Genomic DNA, 26577 nt, shown 5'->3' on the forward strand with positions numbered 1-26577 from the left:
GTGACAGCGTCACTTCATAAACTGCAATTATGTTTAAAATCTGCCAAATGTTTCATAAGCGCAGAGCGGCTTCCAGGCCAGCTGAGTCCTGGCGATCCACGTGTGATGGGACCGCTGAGGGATGTGAGGGCTGGCTTGGACGGGAGGGTGGTGGGAGTTATGTTACCACGGCTGGGACGGCATCCCAGAGGTTCCCAGAAGAATTCTGGGAACATCAGGGCCCAACTTGTGTGTGTATGAGAAAGGAAGAGATGGAGGCATGGACGATGAGGGGGGAGACATCTGTCAGCAATTAAATAGGAGGGATCAATCACATAGTTTCACCATTGAGAGTGCAGTAGATACGCTGGGGTCATGATGTAAACACTCTCTCATGGTTAAAACTTCCCAGCCACCACTCCCCCCCACACTCGCCTCCCTCTCCGCCTCCATGAGACAAGCCGACCACAGTTTACCCAAGCTAGTCAGCTGACGCAGGAAGGGGGAGGGCCGCCGTGTGGTACGCATTCTGCCGAGGGGTCATCTGGCAGACGCATCCTTCGAGCTGGCTTCACGCCGCCGAGGAAAACACACACACACACAGACAGGGGAAGAAGCCGGCCAAAAGGGTGGAGGAAATCTAATCTATAAATCAGACACATGTCCAAGCAACTGGGTGTCAACAGATCTTTGCTTATGTTATTAGCTCAGAGGTGCCCCGCTGCTGCAACACGCTGAAAAACTCACTGATTCAATTCTGCTGAGGTAGTTGTTTTAGACAAGGCTTATGACAAAAATGTGTAGTGTTCGGAAAGACAAAATCATATCTGAAAGGCTCCTCTATTAAATCCTGAGGAAATTACAGCTAAGCCACACCATCAGGGGACGATGAGCATTTAAACAGGATCAATAATTCATGTTTTGCTTCCCATGCTGGCATAAATCAGGTTTCCGATCAAACAGCTTAATCAATGGCTTCCTCACTTGTAAGGAAGCGGGGCGTTGTTAGTCACGTAAAGAACTCAACTCTGACAGATTTCTTCTCTGGTTTCAAGCTAGAAGAAGAAAAATTGTCTCTTGACTAAACAATCCAAAAGACTCCAGAATGGATTTTCTCACAAGAGACAAGATTGCTACCAATAAAAACATACGATTGTTGCAGCTGCAGGTCGTCTCCCGACCTCCTAAAAACCGTTCATCTGCTACCGGGCAAAGTGCCTCGATTCTGGACCTAATACTGGTGTCATCCATCAATCTAGTGTTTCTGTGTGTATCTGTGTGTGAGTGTGTGCGGTCTGCTGTTTCAGCACTGGCCATTTCGGCCCTCATACATCAACCTCCTGACAGCAGTGAAGTGACGCTTGGTGACATATGAGGCCACTTTACCTTCTCCTCAGAAAGAGAGAGGGAGAAAGGCAGGGCAGTGCTCAAATGGATAAAAACTGTTTCCATGTGTAGTGTGATGGGACAAATACTTTGCACACGGGACAGCTGTTGCATTGTAACATAATAAGAACTGCAATTTCAGCGTGTAATAGAAGTTTCTCTACAGTGTCTTTGGGGCAAAGTGAACGAATACACGAGTGTTGAGCAAACACAGTTTGATCGGCCTACTAATGGACGTTTGGAGCAGTTGGCAGACTTCGGCACTCCTGGTTCTAATGTGATCTGTGCCAGAGCTCTGCCCACTAATGTGCATTATACACAGACTTGCTCCACTCTGCATTGATTCTGTCTCTTCTTGCAGACTGTAAAGGCTTTCAGAGCCCATCTCCGCCTGCCATCTCAGCTATCAGTTTACAACAGCAATTTAATTGACCGACTATCTACTTTATGCAAGAAAACACATTTTGAGTCTCCTTTCATGTTGAAAAGGGTTCTGCACGAGCATGATAATAGACAGGCAGTGTGCAAGTTCATGGAGCATTTAATGGCTGCTTTTGGGTGTTTTTTAAGGTCTGTAAAAGTCAAAGGGGGTAATGACAGGCTGAGACTGGGGACCACTTGACGATGATAGGAGTGGTGCACCAGAGTCTGCTCAGCCACACCTTTGGGGCAGATGTCTGTCTTTATGGAGCTCCTGTAGCTCCATACTACTCTCCACTAGTTAGGTGAGCTATGCTAGCGACCCGGTGATGCTTTGAGCTAAATGCTAACATCGGCATGCTAACATGCTCACAATGACAACGCTAAAATGCTGATGTCTAGCAGGCATAATGTTCACCATCTTAGTCTAGCGTGTTAGCGTTTATTATATTTACTAATTAGCACTTGATGGGAATGTCATTCGTTTTGCAGGTTTGCAGTTTGGTCATAAACCAACGTACTAGACATAGACGTATATAAGAAGTGGACGTGGTCACCGTGACGTCACCCACTGGTTTGTTGACTGCCGTTTTGAAGCCTCGAGTTTGGCATTTTGGCCGTCGCCATCTTGGCTTTTTGCAACCAGAAGTGACGCGAGAGCTAAGTACAACCAAACGCCGAATAAGGCTTTTTAGGCGACCAAAATGTTAGTTAACTGTCATAAACTGAAAACACACTGTGAAAGGTTAAAGCTGTAAGACGAAAACATGAACAACACCTAGACCGGATAACGCCGGTAGCCACACCCTAAAAACCAGAGGAGTCGCCTCCTGCTGGCTGTTAGAAAGAATGCAAGTTTAAGACACTCCAGCATTGGCTTCACTTTTCAGACCCAGAGGTTGCCGCCTAATACTGGACATTTTTTTTTTTTTTACTCCTTTTGACCTCCTGTAGCTTGATGAATAAGATCTACACGTATTCATGACTTGACAAACGTTGTTTAACTGAAGTGTTGCAGTCAGGAGAGCTTCATAATCAACACCCATCCTGACTTCATTTTGTACACAACCCACGAAAGGAAAGCCTTGTCTGTATGCATTTCGTTTCTTTTCTCTATTCATGGCAGAGATTGCTGTATTTGAGTTTGATTGCACTGCACAGACCTGGTCGTTATCATCAGTACACAAGTGATGGCCTCGACCGCAATCACTCTATAAGTAATTGGACGAGTCTGCATAATGTCTGAATAACCTAGACTTAAAATGTCAGAGTGTACAACACTTCATTCATTTATACTGAGAGATTTGTGAGATTAACAAAGAGCCCAGTAAACCCCAAACAGCTCATCTGGCTTTCATGTCAGGCATACAAGAAATACAAAAGGTCTTCATTTTTTGAAAATAGTAAATAATTCAAAAACAGATTCATTTAATAGAAAGGATTTGCAGAAGAGGCTGGCTGCACTGTTTATGCATCCATGCATTTACAGAAAACAATCACCACACGTCACTTGTTGGGAGTTTTACCCACTGACTACAACATCTCCTGGCACACTGCTACTGTAGGAATTCACACATTTTACTGGGAGTAGACCTATCATTAACTCAAGAGCACAGAAAATCCTTCAGATGTCCTTAAATATTTAATGAGGAAATGAAATGATATTATGGATTTGCAGCAGTCGAGCCTCTTAAAAAGCTCTAAAATCTAATTTAATCTAATTTAATTGTCAGAGCAGTTAACTGTTCAGTACTCTGGAGCAGACAAGATGCAGCACAAGGAAAGTCAGACAGTGGCACTAACAAAGACTAAGACGTATTTTTACATTACCAAAATAACAATATCAGATTTCTGATTGAATTTTGATTATGTTTCATGCTGTTTCATAGTAAAACAATCCAACGATGAAAATTACATTTAAAAACGATCATGTGGTTAAATAAACAATTTCTTCTGGTATCTGAAATGTATAAAGCGATGAGATAAATGTCTCTAAATGAAGCCTGGATAAGTGTTTAAGCATACAGTACAGTGTCTATAATCAAGTTCCATTTAAATCCAATAATCTCCCAATGGGCTAAAACTAAGTAGCAAGATGAGCATGTGAATGCCTGCATGCCACTGTGAACGAGGAAATGGTAAATGGACTTGCATTTATATAGCGCTTTTCTAGTCTTCCGACTACTCAAAGCGCTTTACACTACATGTCATTATTCACCCATTCACACACACATTCATACACTGATGGCAGAGGCTGCTAAGATGCCAACTTTGCCCATCAGGATTTAATCTAAATACTCATTCACACACCGATGGCCATGCCTTCGGGAGCAATTTTGGGGTTAAGTGTCTTGCTCAAGGACACATCGACATGTGACCCGGAGCAGCCAGGGATCGAACCACCGACCTTCCGATTGGTGGACAACTTGCTCTACCCTCTGAGCCACAGCCCCCCGAAATGATTGGTGTTTTGTGTCTTCTTCTTGATTCAAAGCTGTAAGTCGAATGTAAACATGAAACCTGCTCTGGAAGGCTCACACAAACCAAAATACATATTATTGCTGTTTTTGAGGAATATGTTTAACAGCTCGTCTCTTATGCTAAATTTTGGCAAGGAAAAACTGTCATGGCTATTTTCAAAAGGGGTCCCTTGACCTCTGACCTCAAGATATGTGAATATAAACAGGTTCTATGGGTATCCACGAGTCTCCCCTTTACAGATATGCCCACTTTATGATCATCACATGCAGTTTGGGGTAAAAACCATGCAGTTATTTGAATCCAGTATAAATATGATCACTGTAAATCTGAGACTCTTGTGGATCCAATGAGCCCCAATTGTATTCATGTGTGATGATGTTAGTCCACATAGTAGTCATTTCATTGTAGTGAGACCATTTTTTTAAAAACTTGACCTCACTGTATAAAATGACCTGTGGTGACCTCTAGGATAATCACAGCCTCATGAAAATTTACAACCACAAGCTAGAGACCTAGAGCATTCAGAGGATGGGTGGCTTTCCTAGGTAGATTGACAATAAGGGGGTTTCTGAGCAGTTTCCAGAACTGAAGTGCTCACCATCCAATTGCCGAAAAATGCAATTCTTGCAGTCATCCAAAAATGACAAACGTTTTTGATACCAAATCACAGCATCGCTTTTTCAATGGTGTTCCTCGAGGTCTTGGTGTCTTAATGTGGTATTTTGGAGGTATTATTGATCATTTGTTTTTATCAATTCTCGAGTGGTTAAAAAATGGCTAAATTTAGCACCAAATCTGTGTAACAAATGGTATCAACCCAAAAATTACTGCAACAACTTATGAGACATAATAGAGCATGGGGATGGAATTCATATACTTCTATCATAATGTTCTTAGCTCGGATACACTTTTACAATTTATTTTAAATCATTCATTCATTCATATTTATTTCTGATTCATGACTAGAACAACTTGACACACAGTGCTGAGCTGCATCTCAAATTAATCTTCAGGTTCCCAGCTTTCAGATGATGTACACTACTTCTATGTGACATCTTCTGTTGATCTGCTATCTCCCCCTAAAGACCCCCTGTATGCCCCTAAAAAACACAAAAAGGGTTTATTTTGGCTCTCAGAGGGTTAACAGTGTTGACACCAATTCCACACATTTCAAAATACTAAACTCTGAAAGCATTTTAAATGCAAGTGATGATTCATCATTGGAAATAATTAATAGCAGACATAAGAAAAAGCATCTCCTCCTCCACTCTTGTCATGTCCATGTTGCTTTGTTTATTTCTGGCCACGGTAAAATCTCTGGAATGCAAGTCGATGAAATGCATCTACTAATGAATCACATATGTATGCTTCATTTAAATGAACACTTGAGAACTCATTTTACTGTCAACTTTAGGGAGTTTGCCAGTTTATTGCGTGCTCACTCTGACCTGTATGACAGAATAAAGATCCATCTGCTGCTGGTCTGTCTCCAAGTGTAAAAAAATACAGCTTAAAAATGCTGAATATTTGAAACAGATTAATTATAGCTTGATGCAGATAATCTGTTGTATAATATCTTGGTCAGTGACTTTGAAAATTAAAACTGCATGAACATAAAAGCAAAGCCATGCTGTTGTGACACATTCAGTCCAGGACGGGCCTTTAAAAGCAGGACAAGAAAGGTCACTGCAAACCCAGGCAGCTACTAATTACAGTCTCACATACAAGGGTAGGCTTTGTGAATGTGTGTGTGTGTGTGTGTGTGTGTGTGTGTGTGTGTGTGTGTGTGTGTGTGTGTGTGTCTGACTGACAGCTCGTCTCTCCCCTGCTGTGCTCTTACTCATGTCCTGTTTTAATGGGCTGGCAGCGAGAAACTGAGGGAAATCTCAATGACGCTCCCGCTGTTAGACACATCACAGCTGAGGGGAATCACAAGCAAGGCTGGATCTCAGAACCGACATTACTCCCACGAACTGTACCTAGAAAAAGGAGCTTCAGCATAGCATCAAACAGACGTGCTCGTCTGACATGGACATGAGATGGGTTACGGAGGGAAACTAAAGACGAAAACCAAGAAAACACATCTGTTGAGCTTCTTTGAGTGCATGAATCCCCTCAGAGGAGTTTAAGGCTCCTATGGTTGCTTCCACACACAAGACTTTTCACATGAACGCTCAGTATTACGTTAGAACACTGGTTCCCAACCTGGGGGTCCTGACCCCCATTAGGGGTCGCCAAAGCTTCACGGGGGGGCGTGAGGCCTTCTCGATTTTAAGGGGTGTAAGACAACTTTATAGAAAAATCTACAGTTGGCCTCTATCTCAGTATTTCATTCATTTTGGTGAAGAAAACTATTGAACTATTTAACCTTACTATAATTAAATTGTTATTTTTAAAGTTTGGATTATTATTCAATGGAAATGGGCAGTAGGCTTGCCGCGGTAGTCTGTGTTTCCAGTGTTACACGGTGGTTGGGCACACACCGATTACATTACGTACCCACCAACCCCGCCGTCGTTTGGCTTTTTTTTACAGAAATGAGACCCATTTAGTTAATTTTCGTGTATCAGCGACATGTTGTCAATACATAGTCGGACGACGGACGCTATAATCTGAAAGTGAAAGTGTCTGCTCCATACAGAGTCTCAGCACAGAGTAGCAGGAGTCATATTTCACACACACGGGACGAGAGACAGTTGACAGACAAGACGATGGCGGAGGATTTTGTGGCGGAGTATTTGGTGTCGAAGCGAAAAGCAAAAGCGCCTATTTGGCAATATTTCAGATTTAAACCCAATGCTATAAGAGAACTATAACATTAATGAGGTAATCGCCGTGCGGTGGATGGAACGGTCACAGCCGGTGTGTGTGGCGCAGCGTCGCTGGGTGGAAACCTGCGGCCCCGCAGCAAAACCTCTACCGGAGAGGCCAGACACAGAGCCATCTAACGTTAAAGATCAACGTAAGCGTGCTACATATATTGATCGTCATCTTTTCTTGTAAAATGTCCGATGTAATCGGTAACACCTGTGTTGTTACAAGTTTATTAACCGGTGGGAAAATTTCCTCACCGTCACATCCCTGCGTTACGGACCGGAATGGACATTTCAAAGGAGAACCAATATTTCAATTTAACATGTTTCCTTAATCTCTGATGACATATCATGGTCATTGTATGATTTATTACAGTAAATATTAGACATATTGGTCCTTCAAGATATAAACTTAAGAAAATCTCACAGGATAAGGGCAAGATGAAGACCTGAATACAAGCTATATTCACAGATCCTCTGCTTAACAGCCTCATTCTGCATTAGAAAAGTATGCAGTTAAAACAACCAAAGAGCTAATACAATAGCATCAGGGAGAAGAAAACACTCCATTTTTTCAAAAAAGAAACCTAACAAGTATGTAGGCTTGATAAAAAATAATAATACAGAATTGTATTCAAAGCTAAATATCAGGAAAACTCATCTCTGATGCAATGTTCACAGGAAATCTCAAAATTCATCCAAATCGCTCATTTTACACAAGCTTCCTGCAGTTATTGTGTTCATTATTTGGGTTAATTGCACAGTTTATCAGTTGTTTTGTACTATTATTGTTATGCATTGAATATAATATGAAATATCCATAAAATATGTCACTTAGTCAGGAGTTGTCAGTTTACTCAATGATAGAAAAGGGGTACCCTAAGGAAAAAGGATGGGAACCACAGCGTTAGAAAACAAAACACACTTCCTGGTTTGTTTCAAACAGTCAGTGTCGTTTAATAAGAGCAGTAGGAGCATGACCATAAACTGGATGATGATGAATTAAACATGCTGACATGCTACTTGCATGCTTTTAATCACATCAACCACTCAACGTCATCACCATCGCTGCAGCAAAATGAAATGGAAGTCTATCATCATTTCAATCCCAGATGGCTGGAGAGACATTTTGCTAATTGAGCCTCACAAGTGTGGATCAGATTGCTCTCCCTCTCTATATATAACACTTCAATGTGGGATTTTCCTTCACTTGTTATGTCAGAGTGCTCCCGGGTGCACAGATGTGCCCCCATGTGTGCACAAATTTCGTGCTATTTTCAGCTGAGATTATCTAATAAGCAAATTAAGCTGCAAAAGCTGCCGCAACATTTTGAGCAGTAGGCGGTGCCTTTGACGTTTTCACCGTCTTCAGAGCAAGTGTGCAGATGTGCATCAGCTGTGATTGAGCCTCTGGCTGTGTTCTAGTTTTCGAGCTTGCACATATTTGTCAACTCGATGTAGACATGAATGGAGACGATGGGAGGTCGGTTGATTGATTCGCGGCAGAGAGCTGGAGAAAATGTATTTCATGATCATGAAGAAAAAAAGAAACTGTTTCAGCTCTACATGCTATCAAAAGCACATTGAACCATGACTTTGGATCATGTTCTCGCTCGGCTGCCTCATACGTCGCCCCCCTCGAGCTTCTGTGAAGGATCCATGTGATAAAAATGATCCCTCAGCATCACACCCTCCTCCCCTACCTGCCCCCCCGTCCGCCTCTTCAGATGCTCCAATCCTGATCGCCCGACAGCTTGGTTATCACCTCCCACCACCAAATCCCCCTCTCCCCCCTTCTCTCTCTGGATGTGTCCTGCCACCTTCCTCCCTCCTCCCCTGCCTGTGCTGTGCTGTGCTGTGCTGTGCTGTGCTGTGCTGTGGTGACAGGGCAGGATGATATAGGGTCTCCCAGTGAGGTGGCGTGATGATGCCGGAACACTAAGTTAACATCTGTGCAGGAGCAGGAGGGAAAGCAAGAACAGGGAGGATCCGTGTGTGCAGCGTGCATGCATCCGCGTGTTGGTTGTTTTAATGTTCAGTTTAAGTCTTATAGCTGTGACAACATGACGTCCAACCCATCAATCAGCTGCAGAGAGGGTGTGCACACCACAGATGAGAAGAAGATGGAGAGCATCTCAGGCATGCTTCAGCATTTCTATCTGCTCCTGTGGGGATTATTTATGGTCCAATAAGACCCTGGGCGTTTCCAGTTCAACTGCTAACTAATCCATATATTAAAGTGGGCCTTGAGAGCATAAAACAAATGGTGCTAAGGTCTCTCTCTCTCTCTCTCTTTGTGTGACCTTTCCTTTTCATCACATCCACTTCATCCTCCTCTCTGCTACTTTCTGTCTTTATCATACAAACAAAACCAGCCGCAGAAACAACAAGAAAAGTGATATGCAAGAGCAGTTGTCTATGTGTGTGTGTGTGTGTGTGTGTGTGTGTGTGTGTGTGTGTCAGTTACAAGAGGCAGCCAAAACCCCATTCACTGAAACAGCTGGATGGAGATAACAGAGCAATGCTTATTCTCTAGTTTCTCTCCCTCAAATCATACCCCTTTCTTTCTCTCTCTCTCTCTCTCTCTCTCTCCACACACACACATTAGTTGAGAAAAAACAGCTGAATTCACTGCAAGAAACTGAGGAAACTGGAGGGGAAACTTAAAGTCACTGCATTCAACTGGAACAACTACACATTATATACTCAAGTATTTTAATCCCTCAGACCAGTCAAACTATCAATAACCAATGAATCATGTAGACTTAAGCCATGCACACTCAGAGGCAGCACCATCAACCCCAATATAACTTAGTATAATCAACCTCCATTTATCTTATTTTATTTTTTTACTTGTGTATATTCTTTTTACTTATTTATCTATTTTTTGTATATAACATGTTTTTCCTGTATCTATACTGGCTTATTTTATATTAATATTAGGTTTGTTAAGTTTCTTTGTACCGAGAATGTTATTATTGTTTGTGAATGTTTGTTATGTTGTTTCCAAATGAACAAAAAAACAATAAATATAATATTGAAAAAAAAAATCAACCTCCATTTGGACATGAAATGATAAATAAACTATTGTTTATGGATCATTTTGCACAAATTAGCCAACACTATGAAACAAGTTGCTCTCATTCTGAACTATATGTATAAAAACAGACAAATAAAGCTAATAACTTTACTCTTGTTAATAGAAACAGCACAACAACACATGCTGTCCCACTAGATCACTGTTGCATGCTGCCTGCATGATCTGCTCACCTCCAGCTCAAGATGTTCTCCACCAGCAGCCCAATGTTCAGCAGTGTTTCCTCCAGCAGGAGATGTTGTTGTGCGTGTATCAACTTTTCTGCAAACAAGCAAGCAGCCAAAACAATCTCTTCTCTTCTTTCTGTGTAGTTTCTTTCTGTAGTTGCTGTACAAACCCCGTCCCGGTCCGGTCCGGTCCGGAGCAGCTCGGTAGATCCGCTGCTGATCCGCTGCTGCTGTCCAGGCTGTGAGTGTGTTTGGTTCCGTCACCGGCAGAGCCCGGGCTGCTGCTCCGCTGGGCGGGCTGTGTGTCTCTGCTCCAGACCTCCAGACGGGGCTCCGCTGCTGAGCCTCGACAGGAGGCTTTAGGACCCGGGAGGAAGGGCAGGGGGCTCCGCCAGGGGGGGCTGCGACGACCGATGAAGCAATTTCTCCAGCAGGATGTTTATGTATTTAATACTCTGTGTTTATAATAATAGAGTATAGAAGTAGTTATTCTTTACAGGTGCATTGGTTTTTATTGCCATTTGTGCCTTTTTTAGAAGTCTGATTATATGTTATACATGTATGTATTTATCTTAAATATAAAGCTATTAAGTTTTGTAGACAGAGTAAATCACTGCCAGTACCATTTGATAGACTGTTAATCAAATGAGATAAGATAAGATATTCCTTTATTAGTCCCGCAGTGGGGAAATGTGCAGTGTACAGCAGCAAAGGGGATAGTGCAAAAAACGAGATGCATCAGCTAACACAGTAAAAAAGAGCTAAACAAGGTGTAACAAAATATGAACCATTTAAATAGAAGGAAGTATACAAATAGGAGCAGTATATACAGTATTGACAATAAACAGACTATTAACAAAATTGCACAAGTGGAAAATGATATTGCACAGTGAGAATGAATGAAATTCCACCTGAAAATATCAGGTTATTGTCAGTTTTTGGTGTGTATTCACCAAATATTCACCAGAGTACAATCAACCAATCTGGCAAATATTATTATATAATATAATACATATAATTATATATATATTTATATATATTTGAGCTTTTAGCTTAGTTGACAGTTCAAGAGAATTTTTAACACTTGTTTTGTTGGGAAAATATCCCAGTGGTTGCTTAAAGTTTGGGTTTATACCAACAAGAGTTTAAAGCTAGATTTTAAAAATGATCCAACTGAAAAACGCAGCCTAGTGTTGCCAGCTGGGCCTGAATTGGACCAAAAAAAGGTGCCAGTACCCCAATTCAGAGGTTGCATATTGTCTTGGATATATTTATATTTAGGCTATACGTATTATATGTTGGTAATATATCCCACTTCAAATGTATTTTTGTAAGCATTTCATTACAAAGGCTACATTAGGCCTATAGGTTATATATGCAACATACATTTCCACAGTTTGGACCTAAATGTATAGGCCTATATTTGGTTATGTAGCCTAGTATTGATAGAAAAATATCACATTGCATATACGCTACAATAAAACTGAATATATAATAGCTATCTGTTGGCCTACAGATTAAATTGGATAATAAGAAGGAATATCAAAGGCATTTTCAGCTCTGTTTTCTCAGCATTAAGCTAGCTAAAGTTAGCCGTTTACACAGAAACGTAGGTGTTTAGGAGTGCGCACCTAGACTCAATCATCATATTAACAGGAGGGAAACACTATTCTGCGAGGGAACAGACTTACACATGACACCGTCCCAATTCAGACACTGGTTGCCAACTGTTTTCCAATAAAAGTAACTTTAGTCTAGCTAGCAGCAATAGCTCCAAAAGTCCATAAACCTAGCGAGAAAGTCGCAACACTGACAGTCGGGCTCTTTAGGCCTCACTCCAAAACCACTCCCCAGATTTATAGGTAGACAGGTAGCACATTCGGGCACAATGAAATGATTGGATGGGTTTATTACGGTCCTGCTATACAGCCACAGACACACAGATCCCGGTGTTCTGTGACCGCAGAGGTGCCAGTAACATACAGTATGAGGTCACCATTTTGTGACGGCCGTCATCACAAAATGTAACCCTACGTATCTTTTGCTTTTCTTTTAGAGTTTTGTGAATATATCTTTAAAGTAAAAATAATAAAATAACTTTGAAAATGTAACATTTAGTTTGTGTTAGTGTTTTCTGTCATGTATTTATGACAGATTACACAGGTAACAGTGGGGTCACATTTTGTGACGACAGCCATCAGAAATGGTGACCTCATACTGTATGTTGCTGGCTCCTCTGGTGTCACAGATTTTAATGGTCACAGATTTCAGTGTAACACCGGATTTTTTTCTCTCCTGTTTTTGGTCAGAGTATTTGACTAATTGATTGCTGTAAAGAGAATTTCAACAAATAGAGCAATATATGTTTCTAAAATACATTAGGCCCAACCACCCTACTGTAGCTTTAAATGCCTCGAATGCTGGTTACTGATTTTGTTTCAGAAAGCTATTTATGGCTGTTGTTTTATTTTTCAGAATAATTTTAAATACATTTACAACCATAAGCTTCTATTCCTTCTAAGACTTTAGACCAGTGGTTCCCAACCTTTTTGGCTTGGGACCCATTAAAACGAAACAATATCTACTTGTGGCCTCTTGTCACAAATAATATGACCTTACTGTGTACATAGAGCGGTTTGACCACAGAGGGACTATTTCACAAGAAAAAAAGCTGAATTTTGGAGAGAAGTCAGAAAAAAATCAACATAATTTGGTGTATCAGAAATACATATTTTTCTTTGTTATAGGCCTACTTTTATTAATCATGTGACTTTCTCATATTTATCTTGGGATCCACTGTTCGGGATCAAAAGTACTGAAACACATGCAAATCTGGTGATCCGAATACTTTATACTGGAATTTAAAGACTGCGTTGCCCATGAGAGCGAAGAGATAATGTTTACACCAAAAATAAATCATCCACAATATTTCTTTGATGAGGCTAATTTACTATTTTAACATCCAGAACAGGTGAGCCAGCTGGTTACAGGTGAGCTCCTCATTGGCTCTGCTCCGCTTTGAACTCTCAGGTCGAGAGATTCCCGCCCACCGCCTCCTGTTCCCTCAAACAACCTGGAAACACAATATGGGGTCTTCTTTTCCACCCACAATAGACTGCCACCTGCCTGATTCATCCATGAAAGAGGAGCTGTATGAATGGATGAATGACCTAATTTGTTTGAGGGATGTATGGATTTGATTTCCACAAGGTTAAGGTGCAAAAATCCCCGTCAGTCAAAATGAGCAGATGGCTAAGTAATGTTAATATAGACTTATCTGAGCAGGTGTGATAGACTGGCTGGTCATGATACATTTACACATAAATTAACAGTAAACAACAATAAACTGTTTCATCTTAACAAGTTGCATCTTGTCTTTGTTCAGTTAATCAGCGTTATTTGGTTTGGACATGTGGTCTATGGCATAAAAAGGTAAAACAAGGCAAAGATAAAAGATAGAAGTGCAGTTTCACTTGTTTAGGGTTTTTTATTTATTTATTTTTCTGAAAACAAGAACAATATCTTGTTAGAATAATTCAAATCACTCTATTAGTATCAAGAAAATGGGCCTAAGCTCCAAGGCACTGAGCATGAACTTCAATGTCCCTGTTTTGACCTTACTCTCTCTCTACTCTGATTTCCTGTCATCTTTCTATTATTTACTCACCTGTAAAGGAATAAAATGCCTCAAAAATCCTTGAGAAAATGACAAGTGTTACAAGAAAACCTCTTGATTCCTGTTGATTTCTTTGCTCCTTTTATGACTCAGTATGAACCCTCTGAGACCCACAATAGACCGTTTTTTAAATTATCTTTTTTAGGGGGGGATAGCAGGTCAACAGTTGATGTCACATAGAAGTGGTGTACATCATCTGAAAGCTGAGAACCTGAAGATTAATTTGAAATGCAGCTCAGCACTGTGTGTCAAGTTGTTCTAGTCATAAATCAGAAATAAACATGGATTAAATAATTGATTCATTAATTAATTAAAATACATTGTAAAATTGTATAAGGGCTGAGCACATTATGGTGGCCATTCCCATGCTCTATTATGTCTCATAAGCAGCAATTTGTGGGTTGATACCATTTGTTACACAGATTTTATGCTAAATTTAACCATTTTTTTTTTACCAGAAATGATAAAAATGACCAATATTCCCTCCAAAATACCACAGTAAGACACCAAGACCTTGAGGAACACCATAGAAGAAGCCATGGTCGGATTTGGTATAAAAAACTTTTGACATTTGGAGATTTCTGAAAGAACTGGGCATGTCTGTAAAGGGGAGACTCATGAGTACCCATAGAACCCATTTTCAGTCACATATCTTGAGGTCAGAGGTCAAGGGACCTATTTGAAAATGGCCATGCCAGTTTTTCCTCACCAAAATATAGCCTAACATTGGAGCGTTATTTAGCCTCCTGCATGACATGGTACCAATAGATTCCTTAGGTTTTTCTAGTTCAATATGATACATGTACCTTTAATCTAGTTTTAAAACTGAACCTGCTGTAGCCTCTGAAATACAGTCAAGTCGGTTGGGTCTCAGAGGATTTTAAAGAGCTCATTAAGGTGGATACTTCTGCAGTGCAGCATCACATTTTTTACCACATATGTGATGTAATCAGTCCTCTACAATATTTTATATAATTGTAAACAACTCAAATATGAAGGTAGAAACATTTATTTTAAACTATTGTCTTAGACCGCAGCCTCCACAGCATCACCTTGTGTCTTTGATGTTGGGCCGGCCCTGTGGAGAAGGATATTCAGGAGGCCTGTCACTGCTGAACTCCAACTGACCTCTCCTTCTCTGCGTACAAATTTATATCCTGCACCAATGCCAAGTACGTAACCCCCACCTCTCCCCTGCCCCCTGTTTCTCCTCCTGCTCATCTCTCCCTCCAGATTGTCCACCACCTCTGCTCCTTTTCGTCTCCTTAATCCCACTCCGTCCAATAACCTCCCTTCTTCATCTCTTCCTTCTCTGCCCCGTTCAGCCTCCGCCCTCCCAATCACTATCACAGCCCTTCTTTTCTCAATCCCTTTCCCCTTTAAATCGCCTCCATGGTTCATTTCAACTTCAGGCTTCGGCAGCCCACAACGCTAATATGATTTCCAGCTGAAATGAAACGTGCAAATGTGCCGCAGCCTCTCCTTTTCCCCAGTGGGTTCCCTTTGGAGTCTACTTCATTAGACTGGGGGTGGCTGGAGATTTTTTTTCTTTCTGAACTGCAGAAGATTAAAGTTAAACATTTTCTGGGCTTCATGTTTGTGGGTAGATCACTTATTTTTCCAGCATCACAAAAGCCCAGTTAGTTTATTGTCTTCTTACACAATATGCAAAGTATGTGTGTGTACTGTTGCGGCTGTGTGTGTGCGTAGATGTCTGTGTGCTCAAGTGTGTATTCTAAAAAAAGTTCTAGCCCTCGGCAGCCTGTGAGCTTCGTACAAGACTGTTTATTTCATAATCACTGAGAGGAGGATGCAGCATATGCATAGCAGAGAAAAAAGTCCTGCTCGTCCCATTGTTTCTCATGTTTTTGCTGAAATTGTGGGTCGCTCCACCACTTTGGTGCAGATTGAAATATCTCAACATCTATCGGGTGGATTGCCATGACATTTGGAACATATATCCATATAATCCCCAGAGGATGAATCGTAATAACTTTGGTGATCTCCTGACTTTTCTTCTAGCACCACCAGCAGGTTCGCATTTGTGGTTTTCGGGTGAAATATCTCCTCAACTATTACATAGATTGCCATCAAATTGGGTACACGCATTCATGTTCACCAGAGGATGAACTGCAATAACCTTGGTGATCCTTTAAAGAGGACCTATTATGCTTATTTTTCAGGTGCATACTTGTATTTTGGGTTTCTACTAGAACATGTTTAGATTGCTTTAATGTTATAAAAAAAAAAAGTTTACTTTTATCATGCACCTCTTTTCACTCTCTGTCTGAAACTCTCTGTTTGAGCCCAAACAAATTTGAAATAAAACATTAAAATTATAGGGTTGTCAAAGTTAATGCGATAATAACGCGTTAATGCAAATTTGTTTTAATGCCACTAATTTCTTTAACGCATCAACACAACAGCGATTTTTTAAAGCTAGAGTGAAGACACTGGCATCATATCAAAATAGAAAAACCTAAGGAATCCATTGGTACCAACCAAATGTCATACTAGCTTGTTGAGAAGGAGGGTAAATAACGCTGCAAACTTGAAAAACTGGCATGGCCATTTTCAAAGGGGTCCCTTGAGCTCTGACCTCAAGCAAGATGTGTGCATGAAAATGGGTTCTATGGGTACCCACGAATCTCCCCTTTACAGACATGCCCACTTTATGATAATCACATGCAGTTTGGGGCAAGTCATAGTCAAGTCAGCACACTGACACACTGACAGCTGTTGTTGCCTGTTGGGCTGCAGTTTGCCATGTTATGATTTGAGCATATTTTTTTTATGCTAAATGTAGTACCTGTGAGGGTTTCTGGACAATATTTGTCATTGTTTTGTGTTGTTAATTGATTTCCAATAATAAATATATACATACATTTGCATAAAGCAAGCATTTTTGCCCACTCCCATGTTGATAAGAGTATTAAATACTTGACAAATCTCCCTTTAAGGTACATTTTGAACTGACAAAAAATGTGCGATTGATTTGCGATTAATCATGATTAACTATGGCCAATCATGCGATTAATTGCAATTAAATATTTTATACAACTAGCAGCCCTAATTAAAATTTTTCAAACTTGGTTTAGAAGAAATGCATGCTAAAGTTTTGTACCAACATGATGTAAAAACAGACGTTTTTGGTGGAGTCAAACATTTGTCTCCTGAGTTGTGTCTGCTTCCTTTTGCCTCTCTTTGCTCGGCTGCTATAGTATATATATATATATGTATATATATATATATATGCTCCACTGTAGATACACATGCTGTGTTAGTCAAGCACACATATGCCTCTACAGCAGCTCTGATACCGTGAGAACAGGCACGGGGCTCCTAGAGGGGGGACTCTGAGAAACAACTCCACTAACACATCTCACGCAGTGTTTTGGTGTAACAGTTTCATAAAACAAGATGAAACAGATTAATGGTGAATTCCTCACGCTCATGCCTCAGCAGAAATAATACACTGCAAGCTTTTGTTTCCAATCCGCTTTGGTCTGTCTGTGGCTGTCTGTGTGAAGGCCGAAAGCCTGGATCATATGACTCACACATGCTCTGTCCCCTCAGGGTCTTTGTCCACCGCCAGATACCTGACCAGAGCGCGACCCTCAGCCTCAGCATGATTCAGAAATATCAACATGCTTCCGGCAGAGCATCTAAAATTATTCACAAGAACTTGAAAACTTTCCTCTAGTGCATTATTGCATTTTTGTTTTCTTCTGTTTCTACATAAAGCCCCCTTTACTCATCCAACCTTCATGCTTAATGACTCATGAATGCTTTATGCCTTGTTTGCCAAGTAGATGAATTTTAGCCGTTCAATAAACAATGAAGCTCAAAATGCACCCAGGATGAATCTGCCAAACAAAACAACAACGTGGGATTTTGAATAATGCCATTATTTTTGTTTTGGCCCTTTAGAAATGCATCAAATACTCTGACATCTCTGTCATGTTCCCAATTAGAGCTCCCCGATCCTGGAGCTGCACGGCCAGCATACTATGGAGGTTTATTTACATATTTCCATAATGGTCAAATCAGGAGAGTGCAGTGTAGCATGAAACTTTATTCCCTCAAATTCCAGCTCTTGGTCTGAGCCCGCAAGCTCATCCTATGTAGAAGTCTTTGTCTATAAGCAGAATCAGTGTGTGGCTGGGATGCAGAGGAACTGGGGCAGAAAACAGCTTCATCTCTGTTCTGATGCTGCTGTCTGTTCAGAGCTTCTCATCTCTTTGCTTGTAAAGCAATATGACAGCTCAGTTTCTGTCTAATTCTATGAAATACTCGCAGCGCAAACTCATTCACACCGCGCACTGAAGATGATTATTTAATACCGCCGTTCTACACATGCTCATTAGGGGAAAGCCATCCATCCTCTGAATACCCTAGGTCTCTAGTTTGTGGCTGTAAAGTTTCATGAGGCCGTGATTACCCTAGAGCTCCTAGCTCCTAACATGGTACATGCTGGACATTGCTCTCCATTATATTTATGTTTCAATTAAAAGATTCAGCAATTTATCCAAAAATCTTAAAATTCAGCACAAGCAGAAGTGACTGGTGCAGGCTGTAAAAACACTGCAATTCAAAAACAACACCGTCTTCAAATACTCGAGACAACATCATGTAAATCATGTGATGTAAAATGTAAGAATTTAAACTTCATAGTTTCATCAGTAATTTACTAAAACAGCTGCTCACTAGTTTTTATCAAACAACAGGAGGAAATAGTGCATTTGTTGGGGACTATTTTCAACGGCGGATTAATCCACATTCGGTGCTCTAGTGAGTTTTAGTGGCAGCAGGACGGAGTATGTGGGATTGAGTCAGAATAAACTACAGTTTGGGTTCATGGTGATGAAGGAACATGTCACCCTGTGACAGACTTGCAGGTGTTAATCCAGTGTGCAACATGATAACAAACTCACCAGTAGCACTCGGGCTAGTCAGATCTGGCTTTCTGGTCTGTCCCAGGGCCGGCTTAAGGCGTAGGCCATATAGGCGGGCGCCAAGGGCGCCACCTTCTGGGGGACGGTGTTTGCCATCTAAAAAGAAAAACGGAAAAAATAATAATAATAAAAATGCCAGCGCCCTTCCTCATTTTCTGCATTGAGGTAACAAATGAACAAATAAAGAAATAAATAGAGAAATACACTTTTCACCACTGTTACTATCTTTCTCACACTTTTTCATCTGCCCGGCCGCACTTATTTGTTAATAAAAGTGTAAATTGTAGTGAAACTGACTCAAGACTTTTAAGCCAACAATATCAGGGACCAATTGTTTATTTATATTATAATAAATACAGTTATTTATGAAAATAAAAATCTTAATTTTTGTCTTAAAACCATTGTGATGTCAGATGTGTGTTGCGGTTTATGGGACTAGAGTTAGGGTTCTGGGGGCTTGAACCCTAACCCCTAACCCAGCAGCGCCGGAGGTGGGCTCCAAATCCGAATTTCGCCTAGGGCACCTACAGTAAAGGGCTAGAGCCGGTCTTGGTCTGTCCATCAAAAAAGAAAGAAAGACGAATACAATAGCTTGGATTAACATTTATTCATGAAAAGGTCGTGTAGATGCTGTCAAATCATTTACATTTAATATTGGCAAGTGAAAAATGTGACTTTGCCCTCAAATCAGTATTTACATTTCTATATATTACTTGAAGATATTTTAGTAACATTTTATAACAAGGTCTTGTCTATATTGCATTATACAGCAAGCACATTCACAAGATATTATAATGTATTTATAAGGCTTTATATAAAACTCCTAATAAATATTTATAATGATGCATTACAACTCATAGCAAGGTTTATAAAGTATTATTATGAGTATTATGAGTTCAGCATTTATGGTGCTTTATGCCTCCATGCCAAAGTGACAACAGTGTTTGAAAGAAGAATCTGAGTCCTGGTTTACACAGAACATTATAACTATCTTATTAAACAATACTCGATTCTGATTGGTCAATTTCTGCGTCCATAGCAACGGTCTGTTTAAAGAAATAACAACCCGTTGCTATGGACGCAGTTTTGATCATTGTCAGTGTTGTGAAATAAAATGCATTGTGATGTCATGGTTCCGGAACTCGCTTTATGACATCACATTGTGATGTCATGGTTCCGGAACTTGCTTTAAGACATCACATTGGCTTCAATCTCAGAAGTCTGTTTAGAAGTCTGTATTTTAACCAAACTTTCAGTCCGTTTACAGTCCTATCGAACAGAGACCTAAACGCCAGTCTGATCGACAACAGAGACTGTAAGTATATCATTACAGTGTCTTTGTGTTTCTATATTTGAGTATAAAACATTATACATTATGGATAGTAGGAAATTGAAGTTTAACACTTCGAATGGCAGTGTGTTCCATGTGAACAGAAGAGATTTTATTCATGAAGATTGGTATTATTATTATTGGAACAAAACTATTTGCAAATGTGTGTGGAGACCTGTGTAACTGTCTCTCAATCTGTGTGTGTGTGTGTGTGTGTGTGTGTAATCAGTTTGGTAAATTGTGTCTGTATTTCCAGCTTTGGAGCAAAACCATTTTCAGCCAATAATATCTACGTACGCATTTACAGACATTACATTGAGAACTTATTGTTTATGTAACCCTCTGAGACCCACAATAGACCTGTTTTAGTCTTTTTTAGGGGGGTACAGGGGTTCTTTAATTTAATTAATTAATTAATTATTAATTATTTAAAAATAATTATGAAAGTGCATAAGGGTTTAGAACACAATGATGGAATTATATGATTTCCATTCCCATGCTCTATTATGTCTCATAAGTTGTTGCGGCAATTTTGGGGTTGATACCATTTGTTCAACAGATTTGGTGCCAATTTTAACCATTTTCTACCACTGGAGAATTGATCAAAATACTCAATAATAGTTGTATTTCCATTGTGGGATGTATCGTGGAGCATTATTTGTGGGAAGTTCACGTTTGTGATTATCTCGATACACATTTATAAATAGTTTTGCTACCATAGGCTAATGGCCCCATACTGTAGAGACATAATTATACTTTCTAACACAATGTCAGAACTGCAGAAACATCAGAGAGTAATTCCTTCCAAAATTTGAAAAGAATTGCCCTGATTTCCGAAGTCTGACAGAAAGAGAGAAATTACCCCTTATTCTGGGGGAATAGAAAGAATGTGCAGCGTTGGCTGCTGGATATGTCACTTCCTGCCACGACACTTATTACTTACTTGTACCATAAACTGATTACCACAACCACCATATTATTTAATTTACCTATTTCATTATCTTTATCTTTATTCATTATTTTATTCTATTATATAATATTGTTATTCATTGTTTTTTCTCTCTCATTATCTCAGTCTGTTACAGAGAACCACAGTCTGCTTTGCATATCTCAAGTCTGCTACAGATAGTGCAATGGATAAAACACAAAATCCAAAAAACTGGGGATTTGTTGGTGGTCCTCAGGGCCAACGAGGACCTCACCAACATTACCCTCAGGGCCAACCTCGACCTCGTCAATATGACCCACGGGACCAACGAGCACCTCGACAATATGACCCTAAGGGCCAACCTGGACCCTGTAATCATGACCCTCTGGGCCAACCTAGACCTCGTCAATATGACCCTCAGGGCCAACCCGGACTCTGTAATCATGACCCTCAGGGCCAACCTAGACCTCGTCAATATGACCCTCAGGGCCAACCTGGACTCTGTAATCATGACCCTCAGGGCCAACCTAGACCTCGTCAATATGACCCTCAGGGCCAACCTGGACCCTGTAATCATGACCCTCAGGGCCAACCTAGACCTTGTCGACATAACTATCAGGGCCAACCTAGACCTCGTGGACCTAACTATCAGGAGAGGAAGAAGTACCACACATACCACGACAAGTGCTACCAGGTCGTCTCAGAGCAGGAGGAAAACATCTCCAAACTAGAGAAAGCTCTCCGACTCCAGCAGGAGGAGATGGAATCTGTCCAGCTCCTGAACAAGGAATATTTGGAAAAGTTGCTTGAATGCTATGATGAAGACAACCCGGCGAAATTGAAGAGCCAACAACAGATCTACCAGAAAACAAACCTGGATCTCATCGAAGACATGAACATCCCTCAGACCCTCAAAGACACTATTAACCAACTGTTGCTCACAGGAGATGAATTCCAAGAGCACGAAACAGTTTGGCAAGAAAAATATGAAGCTCTGGAGGGCAGGTTCGCAAAGGACCTGGCCTCAAAAGAACAGGTTTGGGAGACCAAAATAAAAGAGATGGAGAGAAAGGTCAATCAGGTGGAGATTGAGAAGAAAGAACTGGTGGACAAATTTACCATGGAGATGGCCGACAAAAAACAGGCCTTGGAACAGAGCTTGAAGACCATGGAAGACTGGCTCGAATGCAACAAAGTTCGGGAATCAAGGTTCCAAGAGGAGCTGGCCAAGAACAAAGAGTTGGAGACCAAATTAAAAGAGGTGCAGGATGAGAACAACGACCTGGCCGAAAAACATCAACGCCAGGAGACGGAATTGAACAAGGTGCAGGATGAGAACAACGACCTGGCCGAAAAACATCAACGCCAGGAGATGGAATTGAACAAGCAGCAGGATGAGACAAAGGACCTGGCCGAAAAACATCAACGCCAGGAGACGGAATTGAACAAGCTGCAGGATGAGACAAAGGACCTGGCCGAAAAACATCAACGCCAGGAGATGGAATTAAACAAGCTGCAGGATGAGAACAACAACCTGGCCGAAAAACATCAACGCCAGGAGATGGAATTGAACAAGGTGCAGGATGAGAACAACGACCTGGCCGAAAAACATCAACGCCAGGAGATGGAATTGAACAAGCAGCAGGATGAGACAAAGGACCTGGCCGAAAAACATCAACGCCAGGAGACGGAATTGAACAAGCTGCAGAATTGGATCCAGGACCTGGCCGGAAAACTTCAATGCCAGGAGACGGAATCGAACAAGCTGCAGGATGAGACAAAGGAGCTGGCCGAAAAACATCAACGCCAGGAGACGGAATTGAACAAGCTGCAGAATGAGATCCAGGACCTGGCCGGAAAACATCAACGCCAAGAGATGGAATTGAAACAACTGCAGGACAAGAACAACGACCTGGTCGAACAACAACAACGCCGGGAGACAGAATTCATTCAGTTGCATGACGAAAACGAGGTCCTGGAGAATCTTTGTCTCAAACTGAAGAAGAAGAAGTGGGGTTCCTTCTTTCGCAGAAATGAAACAGAGGATAGGCAGACACAATTGGAGGAGTTGAAAACTAAAATGCAAAACAAGGAGATGAAAAAGAAAGAGAAGAGGGAGAAAGCTGAGATGAAAAAGAGAGCAAAAGAGGAGAGGTGTGACGGGGACAGTCAGGTGGAGGAGTCTGCTGGGTGTTGACAACAGTAGCTCCCTCTTCCTCCCCCCTCACCTCTCCCCCCTCTCTCCTCCATCCACCTTCACCTCCTCTCTTTTCATCCCTCCTCCTTCTGTCCACCCTCCACCATCCCACCTCCACCCTTCGTCCTTCTCCCGTACCCCATCAACTTCAGGGCGGCACAGTGGCTCAGTGATTAGTGATTAGCACTGCAGCCTCACAGAGACACCTCCACCTGTCCAGCTGTGTGGAGTTTGCATATTCTCCCTGTGTCTGCGTGGGTTTTTACCCTGGTGCTCAGGTTTCCTCCCACAATATCAAAAGATATGCAAATTATTTGGACACTGATTGTACGGTATTTGATTTGAGCCCTGGTGATCAGGTTTCCTCCCTAATATATTAACTAATTGTTTATATGTTTAGAGTGTCAAGTGAGTTGACATTCGAAGCATATGAACTAATTGTTAATATATTTAGTGTCAAGTGAGTCGCTACTTAAATCAATCAAATACAATCAATCATGGAGATTTCTCCCACAATCCAAATATATTAATAAACATCAAAATCAAATAAAAATTCAATCATATAGGGTTCTCTGCTGGTGCTCAGTTTTACCCCACAATGCAAATATATTAATAAAAAAAACCTTCATAAATAAAAGTTAAATGTGTCTGCCACTCTGAGTAAACATATACAGTATATATGCATTATTGTATTTCAGTGACCTTAAAGTAGAAGTACTGGTACCTGTTTAAGTTATGATATAAAAACTGAAGCTGATCAACAAAATAATCGTGACATAATAAAAGATGTTTCAAATGGTATTTTAGTAGAGCTGGTTCTGTAATAAATAATGATATTCTGCAGGAAAAACCATGTGACCTTCATCACTGACGGGCTTATGATTATTTTTTAATATTAGCATTATTTACCGGTAATGCCATTTAATTATTGACAGGCAGTTGTAAACATATTTTCTTTCTGAATGTGAATCACTGGTATATGTTTTGAATACATGAGGTGGACCAGCGTTGTGTGAGTTGACTGATGACGAGTTGATCTATCATGTTTCTACTACTTTTTCAGTCATCTCACTGTGAGCTGAGATGATGAAGCTCAGTGACAGTAAACACATCAATTTTTTAAAAGTTTTTCTAAAGCAAAGTGTGAAGTGAAAACTGCAGGTAGCTGGGGCTGTAATTTTTACTGCAGTGGAGGGTGAAACACTGAAATAACTGCACCTCCCCAACAGAAATACATCCTGTCTGAATGAGCTCAAGGCTGAAAAGAAATGTCCAGACTTCCTCTTTACACAAAGCTCACAAGTCATACTTTTTACTACACATTTTTTGACCTTTAAGTCAAGTTTAGGACCATTCTTAAGACCATTTCTTATAGTCGTTTTTTACACATAACTGACAATAATTAACTGTAATTAAGTAAATCATGTAAAGCAACACAAATCCTACATAAATTACCTGAATGTCAACACTATCAAGAAAAATCAATAATTGTTGATTTAACATAAAAAATGTATGTTAAGCTCACAAGGGATGAGTGTTTGTGTCAAGTGAACATAAAGTTATTATGTCATTTTGACTGTCCTGAACATTTGTGTAGACTTAACAATAAAATTGTGTCATGGATGGATTGGGGTTTACAGTGTATGTCTATGCAACAAAAATAACCACATAGAGCATTTATTCAGTCGCCGGCACCACTTTGATCTTCCTTTTATGCCCTGTCTCGATGTACTTTCATACATTTTAATTACTGTCTCATATGCTCATCCATCCCCTGCTACGCTGGAACTCTAGCTGAACTATAACCACCAATGCCCCTGCATACAGGCAAGATATCATTAATACTCATAAAATATATAAATGCAACCATAATATGCTTTAGGAATGACAATATGAACTCATGACACAGCTGTGAGAACATGAAAATTAGTCTTTCTCGCCTCATCAAAATCCAAGAAGAACATGCTGTGCTTTTTAGAAAGAAAAGAATTATGTAATCTGTTTCGTGTACTATAAATGTATGAACATTTTTGGCCATAACTCAAGAATTCATATGCTAATTATGACCGTTTCACACAAATATCTAACAGGATAAAATGATGAAGTGATGACATTTTGGACAGACATGGATGTAAACTTCAACTTGACTAGTTGGTGGAGGCATACAACCGCAAGGCTGTAATTCTGGTTTCTAAATTAAGGATTTGCTCACATTTAACTCTATTTTGTTGCAAACTATTATGTAAGCATATCTTATAAATTACAATGTATCCCTAAAAAGTGTCATAAAACTCAACGTACAACAATTAGACAAGTAAGGGGGTATCTTTCCTTTTCAAGGAAGTCCAATCTCCTACGTAGCCATTACTGATGTATCTTGCATTCCTGTTTTGTAGTTTGGTGATGCATTTTTCTGGTTGGCTAAACATAAATGATGTGACTTAATGTTGACATTTAAAGTGCAGCTACAGTGCAATGTAGTCTGATTGCACAAAAAAAGAAAATATTGCAATCTAAAAGCATGAATATAAGGTTTTGTTGTCAGAGCTGCATTGATGTTCAAAATTCATAAAGCAAGAATCAACTGAACTGAGATCAATGAACTGCAAGTTTTGCATTTAAGTAATGCTCCATCAAAAATCATCCCTATATTCTGCACCTCCTTGTGACGTGAACACAGTGTCAGCAGAGCAGAGCAGATTTCCAGGCCGCCAGATTAAAGCTAACTACCTCAAGTAGCTGAAACCGCTTCTCAGCCTCAACCCTCCAGATTCAGGATTTTCTTCTTCCTTTTTATTTTTTGCAGTGGCTCATTTTCCTCGCTGAGCCGAAAATGGGATGCCAAGAGCAATCCTCCCTGGATTATTTAAACAGCCACTTCAAAGGAGAGCAATTATAATCCTACATTATTGATATGGGAAAAAAACAGTGAGTAAATGTCATAGTAACTAGAAAGGCGCTGCCACAGACATATTTGAGCGTGCAGAATGTGAGCACTTTTAGGTTTGAGGGTTTAATTTCTTCATGTGACATAAGACGGTAGGTTGAGTAGAATTAATCTTACACCCAAATACACAGCAGTACGTATAACCACAATTGTGCACCCACATACAGTCAAATGTGGGTTTTTTTTCACGGATCACTAGAG

At 40.5% G+C, this 26577-nt stretch overlaps 2 protein-coding genes across 3 annotated transcripts in view; one reads left to right on the forward strand and one right to left on the reverse strand.

The window, feature by feature from the left end:
- Positions 1 to 10652, reverse strand: part of lzts2a (leucine zipper, putative tumor suppressor 2a) — a 52902-nt gene extending 42250 nt beyond the window's left edge. The window contains exon 1 of the mRNA XM_074645891.1: positions 10350 to 10652. The gene's annotated coding sequence lies outside the window, so the exon portion shown is untranslated. The remainder of the gene's footprint in view (positions 1 to 10349) is intronic.
- A 9479-nt stretch (positions 10653 to 20131) lies between these two features.
- LOC141773817 (uncharacterized) lies at positions 20132 to 24066 on the forward strand. Of its 2 annotated transcripts, none has more exons than XM_074645894.1 (2): positions 20132 to 20289; positions 21380 to 24066. In XM_074645894.1, the coding sequence occupies exon 2, from the start codon at positions 21438 to 21440 to the stop codon at positions 23427 to 23429; it is 1992 nt and encodes a 663-aa protein (XP_074501995.1). In that variant the 5' UTR covers positions 20132 to 20289; positions 21380 to 21437; the 3' UTR covers positions 23430 to 24066. The 2 variants fall into 2 exon arrangements, with proteins under 2 accessions (XP_074501995.1, XP_074501994.1); XM_074645893.1 differs by lacking the exon at positions 20132 to 20289 and adding an exon at positions 20333 to 20432.
- The last annotated feature ends 2511 nt before the right edge of the window (positions 24067 to 26577 follow it).

Source organism: Sebastes fasciatus, chromosome 9 (genome assembly GCF_043250625.1).
Source record: "Sebastes fasciatus isolate fSebFas1 chromosome 9, fSebFas1.pri, whole genome shotgun sequence".
NCBI lineage: Eukaryota > Metazoa > Chordata > Actinopteri > Perciformes > Sebastidae > Sebastes > Sebastes fasciatus.